Source organism: Nannospalax galili, unplaced genomic scaffold (assembly GCF_000622305.1).
Source record: "Nannospalax galili isolate Female #2095 unplaced genomic scaffold, S.galili_v1.0 scaffold342, whole genome shotgun sequence".
Lineage (NCBI taxonomy): Eukaryota > Metazoa > Chordata > Mammalia > Rodentia > Spalacidae > Nannospalax > Nannospalax galili.
In genome coordinates, this window is record NW_008349359.1 from 2826966 (window position 1) to 2834738 (window position 7773).

General features: G+C 36.7%; 1 protein-coding gene and 1 non-coding gene across 2 annotated transcripts in view; one reads left to right on the forward strand and one right to left on the reverse strand.

The window, feature by feature from the left end:
- The window catches only part of Ubr1 (ubiquitin protein ligase E3 component n-recognin 1), a gene marked incomplete in the record, with an annotated part of 168776 nt that overhangs the window by 122438 nt on the left and 38565 nt on the right, over positions 1-7773 (reverse strand). The window contains 1 exon segment of the mRNA XM_008846839.3: positions 5629-5767. Coding sequence (XP_008845061.1) covers positions 5629-5767 — 139 coding nt within the window.
- LOC115072635 lies at positions 5317-5435 on the forward strand. Its single transcript, XR_003851671.1, has one exon. It is a non-coding gene; the product is annotated as a small nucleolar RNA SNORA26 (small nucleolar RNA).

Genomic DNA, 7773 nt, shown 5'->3' on the forward strand with positions numbered 1-7773 from the left:
ACTCAAAGTAACTGAAAGCAAGGGCTCAAACAAGTATTTGTAAAATCATATTTGCAACAGTACCATTATAACAGCTAAAGATGGAAACACCCTGCATCTACTGATGGACAAACTGACGAAAAAGATGGTATACACATGGATTGGAATATTAATTAGTCTAAAGAAAGAGGAAAATCCTATCATATTCTACAGCACGGATAAACTCTGAGGATATTACACTAAGTAAAAGACAACAGTCAGAAAATGGCAAAATCTACCTGAATCTACTTAAATGAGTTGTCTAAAACAGTCAGACTCTTAGAAGAGAGAAGAGTGGGTGCAAGGAACTGGAGGGAAGGGAAAAAGAGGAGCTGCTCAATGGATATAGAGTTTTGGTCTTACAAGATAAAAATGTTCAGGCGGGGCATGGTAGTGCACACCTTTAATTCCAGCACTGGGAGGCAGAAGCAGGCAGATCTCTGTGACTTCAAGGCCAGTCTGGTCTACATAGTGAGTTCCAGGTTAGCTGGGGCAACAGGAAGACCATGTCTAAAAAAGACCCCCCCCCCAAAAAAAAAAAAAAAGATAAAAATGTTCTAGAAACCTGTTACATAACCAGTGTGCAAACAGATTTCATAAAATTTTTAAATGCCAAATAGGGAGGGGCAAAGGTAGGAGGAGATAATTAAAGATTGGCAGTTTTTCAAAATATATGGGAATTTCATTTTCCTTTCTTTCCCCTACCCCTACTTCTAATATATTTGAAGTTGGCTGGCAATCTTTAATTTAATGTTCCCGTTAATTAAAGCTCTTAAAAATCATACGTTACTAAGTCTTAACATTTATGAATACAGAGGGCTTTCTTTTCCAAACCCTCTGAAGGGTTCATATCTAATAAGAGTAACACTTTAGAAACCACTGAATTTAAAATTAATTCAATAAATTTTCTTAAAGTAGAATTTTTTTTTTTTTTTTTTTTTTTTTGAGATTGGCAAAAAATTTTCTTAAAGTAAAATTTTTTTTTTTTTTTTGTCTTTTTGAGACTGGGTCTCCCTGTAGCCCCAACTGGCCTGGAACTCACCAAGCTGGCCTTGAACTCACAGAGATCCATCTGCCTCTGCCTCCTGAGTGCTGGGATTAAAGGCATGTGCCACCACACCCAGCTTAGAATTATTATTTTTATTAAAAACATTACATAAGGGGCTGGAGAGATGGCTCAGTGGTTAATCTGGCTGATCTTGCAGAGGACCCAGGTTCAGTTCCCAGCACCCACATGGCAACTAACAACCATTTGTACCTGTAGTTCCAGGGGATCCAATACCCTCTTTTGAGCATACCATTAATCCCAGCATTGGGAAGGCAGAGGCAGGTGAAGCTCTGTGAAATCAAGGCCAGCCTGGTCTATATGACAAATTTCAAGTGAGCTGGGGCTACAGGAAGACCCTTTCTCAAAAAACAAAAAGTAACAAAAAAAACCCACACACACACACAAAAATTACATAATTTAAGATTCTTTAGGATTCAAACAAAAAAATATAAGAAAAGATTCCAAAAATCATTCCAAATCCAAGTACCTAAAATTAAAACCACTGATATATTAACATTAATTTAGGTATTCTCCATGGAGGTAGAAGATAGTCAAGTAAGTAATTTCAGGAAAATTATTTACATATAAGAGAGTTATGAGACTGGGGAAGAAAAGGGGAACAGCAGTGACTTGGGCTATAGGAATTAGATGTTACTTTCTTTAGAAATCTTCTCTACTTTGTTCATGTGTTATGGCAGAAAAGAAAGAATCCAGATCAACCCAATGGATAAGAAAGAAAATCTACATTCTTTCATAAATATATGTGTTAAAATTCCTATCTTGAAAGTTAGAATTGATACAATGCAACATATTCTATTTTCCACGTCAGTCACTAGGTTGATCCTGACTTTAAAAGACAGCCACAAAGGAGCTATAGTAACCTCAGCAATGACCACCTTACCAAGTATAGTCATAAAATTTGAATTACTTGAAGTTCAGTTCAAAATAGATATATTTCAGGATTGGAGAGATGGGTCAGTGGTTAAGAGCACTGACTGCTCTTGCAGAGGACCTGGGTTCGATTCCCAGCACCCACATGGTGGCTAACAACTGTCCAGAACTCCAGTTCCAGGAGATCCAATACTCTCTTCTGACCTTCTCGGGCACTGCACAACACTCATGCAATACACTCATACACATAAAATTTAAAAATAGTAAATACTTTAAAAACCAAAATATATTTCTAACCCAAAAATTAAAATGAAAAGTTGAGGTGGTGGTGATGATGAGGAAAAGTATAGAAGACACTCAAAGACCTAGATCTCTCCATTCCATATGAAAACCAACAAGGCCATCTCTTCTCTTAGGAAGTTGGTTTAGCACACTGGCATATGCTTTCTCAAGAGTTCTAAAATCAAGGTAGCTTACAGTAATACTAGAGGAACAATACATAAGATACAAAATGTGGACTAGGAAAAAGCATTATTATTATTATTATTACTCTTTTTGAGACAGGGTCTCCCTGTAGCCCCAGCTGGCCTGGAACTCGCTATGTAGACCAGGCTGGGCTCAAACCCATAGAGATCTGTCTGCCTCTGCCTCCCAAGTGTTGGGAGTAAAGGCGTGCACCACCATGTGAGGCAAGAAAAAACATTATTACATCTTTGAAAGCTTTGACTATCCTTCATGACAATGGCAGAGAAGAACCTATGTAAATGTTTAATGACCTGGCAGAATAAACAGTAAGAAGATCTTTAATAAGCTGCTATTTATTCAAGGGGACAAGATAGAAAGAAGGAAACAAATCTTGGCCAGTATGAGCTTATTAATATTAGACAAGTAGCTGAAGAAAATGAAGGAAGGTAGACATAGGAGGGAAGAAATTATAGATCTTTTTTTTCTATCACATGGTTCAGCTATACTACTCCTCAGTATTTACCTGAAAAACGCCAAGCCAGCATATCAGAGAGATACTTGCACATCAGTATTTACTACAGCACTATTCACAACTGCTAAGGTACAGAGAACCTAGATGCCGCTCAACAACAGAAGAATGGATAAATAAAATGTGGTATATATACACAATGGAATTTTTTTCAGCCATAAAGAGAAACAGAGCTGTCATTTTCAGGAAAATGAATGCAACTGGACATAATCATTGAGTTCAGAAAGACAAATAGTGCATGTTTTCTCTCATTGGTGGGTGCTATACATGAATACATAAAATCATATATGTACTGATGACATAAAAGCAGACGTGAAGGGTCTGGAGAGATGGCTCAGCAGTTAAGAAGACTGACTGTTCTTGCAGAAGATCCGGGTTCGAATCCCAGTACCCACATGGCAGCTAACAACTGTCTGTAACTCCAGTTCCGGGGGATCCGACAGCCTCTTCTGTCCTCCATGGGCAATGCATGACACGGGTGCACTTACCTATATGTAGGCAATACACATATACACATAAAATAAAAATAATAAATAAATAAAACAAAAAAAAAAAGTAGACACGAAACTGTCTGGGGAGCAAAGGGGACTAATGGGATTGGGGGAGGTAGTGGAACATGGAGTGGAATATGCTCAAAGCATATTATATACCTTATGAAAATGGCCTAATATAAATGGGTAATAAAAAATAAATAAAAACAAATAATTTTTAAAGTATTCAATAGGTTGCCATCTGAAGATCTTTTTTTGGGTTGTTCTAAAAGAAATTGGTCTGGAAATACAGAAATAGATTTTGGCTGAACATAACGGAAAATTTCCATGAATGAGAGTTGTCAGGCAGTTAGATAGAGAACCAAACTCTCTAAGTCCTCAAGCAGATGTTAGAGGACCACTGCCTAGGGAAACTAGACTCTCAATATAGGGATGCCCAATTTGAGTGGTTTTCAACTTTTCCTATGTGTTAATACCCAATTTTATCAGCAAATAAAGTCCTAGCAGGACCAAAAAAAAAAGGAGGGGGGAGATACTCAAGAGTTTTCATTAACACTTTTGTGACTATAGCTACTTTCATACTTTCTGAAGAAATACATATTTAGAGCCAGGCTTGGTGGCGCATGCCTTTAATCCCAGCACTGGGAGGCAGAGGCAGGCAGATCTCTGTGAGTTCGATGCCAGCCTAGTCTCCATAGCGAATCCAGGACAGCTGGGGCTACAGGGAGACCCTGTCTCAAAAAGACCAAAAAAAAAAAAAATACATATTTAGTTAACTGTTGTGATAATCCGACTGGGCTTCAACTGTTCAACTAGTAAGCCTGACTGGCCTTGAAAGTTCCTCCTGTAATTCATAACACACTGCCACAACAGCAACACTGGCACCAAGACCTGATCTAACCTGTTACCTTTCTGAGTTCTGATACTAAAAAACTGCTTGCTGAACACCCCATTCCACCATTTGCTTCTGTTCTTTTCCTATCACTGCTCTTTCTCTTCCCTGCCTTCTTTTCTACTTCTTTTCTCCTGCTGACTGGCTCTCCTTACTTTCTATCTTTTACTATTTTTTTTTCATTTTTGCCTACTAAATCTTCACCTTTCTAGTCTTCCTTCAGAACGCCCTTCTCCCTTATTCCTCAGGATCCTTATTTTCTTCTTCTTCAGGGCTCCTCTTTTCTTCATCTTATTTTTTTTAAAATATCGTATCATTTTTATTTTACATGCAAGAGTATATTGCCTGCATGTGTGTAAGTGCACCTGTGTCATGTGATGCCCATGGAGCTCAAAAGAGGGCATCTGATCTCCTAGAACCAGAATTACAGACAGTTATCAGCCACGTGGGTGCTGGTAACTGAACCCAAGTCCTCTGCAAGAACAGCCAGTGATCTTAACCACTGAGCTATCTCTCTGCCTTCTTAACTCTAGATAAAGATGCATTTCAATCTTTCCTACTCAAAACCTAACTCTTATAGCTTTTCTTCTTAGAGTGAAATCTAATTTCAGGGATCTACCAACCAGAGAACTAAGATAAATTAATTAATCAATTAATTAATTAAATGAATGAATGAATAAGACTTCAAAGTTGTATGAAGTTCTAAGTAATATAGAAACACAGTCAACCTAAGACCAGTGAACATTAATATAGATTTATTATCACTCCTTGACTACGTCCAACCTAAGAAGTCATTCAAAACTTAGGAGAAAACTAGCTTCATGTTTATATGATGATCATATCAGATCTTTAGTCTTTGAATAAAGAATTATTTATATAGAAGAGAAATGCTAGAGAAGATAGACTCTAGTCAAAATGTGGTCCTTGAATCAGAAGCATCAGCACCATCTGTGAACTTGTTATAAATGAAGAATGGCACACATTGCATTAAAACTACTAATCTGGTTTAAGAGGCCAACACAGAAGGGTAAAGGGACTCTCCATAAAACCCAGAGAAGAGACTGTACATTTCCTCTTTGGATCTTGTCTGGAGTCACACTGCAAACACACACACACACACACACACACACACACACACACACACACAAATTTTAACCAAGTTAGTTAAAAGTAAGGAATAAATGGAGAGGATGCCTCTAACATAGTACTGAAGGCACTGATAGGGATTCAGTCAACACCTGACAGTCAGAAACTGGTGTTAAAACAGTAACACAATTCAATGGTGATCACGAACCTCTTTGTCTATGGCAGTAGTGTGCAACTGTGCCTCTGCGAGCTCACAATCAAGAGCTCTTTGTAGACTGTATATCACATGATCATATGAATGGTGTTCATCATTGAAAAGGACACAATAATATCTTTCATTTTTCTCCCTGTTTTAAAAAAAAAACAGATACATATTTAGAAACTAAAGCAAACCAAAAAAAAGAAAAGATATCTATACTAAAGCAGTACCATGCAGGTTGTTACATGTAGGAAAGTAACACTGTAATATTGATATATCAAATGATTTTAAGAGGTAGAGGGCCATGTAATTTTTAAAAATCCTAGCTAAGTGAAGTGTGCTTGTACAGACACTTGGGAAGCTGAGGAGCCGAGGAAAAAGGATACTTGTGCCCATGAGTTTGAGACAAGCCTGGGTAACATACTGTGATCCCTTGTCTCCAAAAAATACAACAAAACAAAAACCCTAATAAAATTCTTACTTTCTCAATATTTTTCCCCCTATTTTTTTCTTACTACTTTCAGAAGTTTCATTTTAATGGCAGTTTATCTTAAATACCACTCTTAACTTTAACTTGACTCTCATTTTGACAAAAAGGAGAAACATGAATTCAAGTTCAGAACCTTCCAGCAGGCAATGATACACGAAAGGATTTTAGTTTTGTATTTATCTATTTAAGTGATACTGGCATTATAGTACATTTAACTTTGTGGGTAGAGGACAGGGTCTTTTCAGTGTATAAAGTGCCAGTACTCCCACTATGGCTGTAGGATCTCAGACAGGCCACTCACCCTTAGATTTGAGGAGAGGATAGTGCCTTTTCCATCTCTCAGAAGAGAATAATATCTACATTCAAGAGTCACATGAGGATTATATATGTGAAAACAGCAGCAAAGACTATATATTATCAGCTTTAAACCTTTTACTATATGCCTTTCCAATATACTGTATCGATCCTCTTCAAAGACAAATTTTCTTAGCCATCTTACAGTTTAGGAAACAGAGGTTCAGAGGTGTTCAAAGCTGTATTCATAGTCACAATACCACTAAGCAGTAATAGGGACTAATAATGAGATCTGTGGAGTTCCAGTGCTACCTGCTCACATAATGGCATTCAACCACTTCTGTTCTGGGCAGGGAGGTGGCTCATATTATGTTTATTGATACAAAATTCCTTAAAAGGTTTAAACTGACATTATCATCTACTAGGAATTCAGGTATTTATAGATAATATTTCTCAATACTTTTATTTCCTTTAAGAAGTTCACGGGCCAATAAGAGTCAAGAATTTATTTAATAAAACTTTATAAATTAAAAATTTTAATTATCTCTCCTTATAAACAAAATAAATTCCCCAAACTCACCAGTAAACTTAAACTTAAAAAAAAAACAAAAAACAAAAACCTTGTTCATAGATTTGTGCTGCAGTTTTGTGAAATTCTGAGTATTATACAAGTAGAAATAGTCCCAAAAGGCCCAAACTATATTTTCGTATCTGATCCAGAATTATTTTTTCTATTTTTAAGTCAAGAGAAACTACTAATGTGAAGGACTTATGACAGTTAGAACTTGCTGGGTTTAACCTAAAAAAATTTAAATTCTTACACCTGCAACAATCCTAGCAACGATTTCCAAAGCATAAGGAAAAAGACTATTTCCTCATCTCATCACAAAATTTCTCTTGATGAGAAAGAGCTAAATTCCTGGGTTAAATGAAGACACGTTATTCTGAGGGTCTGCTGTTCACAAACCTCTTTGAGAACCTAGACCTTGATCCAGGCAGAATCAAAATGGGTGATCTACTTAGCAGGAGAATCAGCAGTTGCTAGGTCTTTATAAACTGACAACAAGCCCTCAAAAATAGTGGCCTTTTATTCCCCATAATTCAAAGTTCCTGATATGCTCTTCTTTTGGCTTAACTTCTGTATAGTGTCCAACAAAGTATCTAAAGTGAACAGATACTTTCAAAATGTTTCCAAGAGATAATCTGTAAAATTTTCAAAATGCTAATAAACTCAGGAGATTCCCTCTCTGTTGAGGAACCCACATTCACTCTTCTCTTGGATATATAAAATTCTCACACAAAATGTTTGTTCTTAAATCTATCCTAAAATCTTAATACATACAAACTGAGTTTTGAAAAAGAGAGGGGAA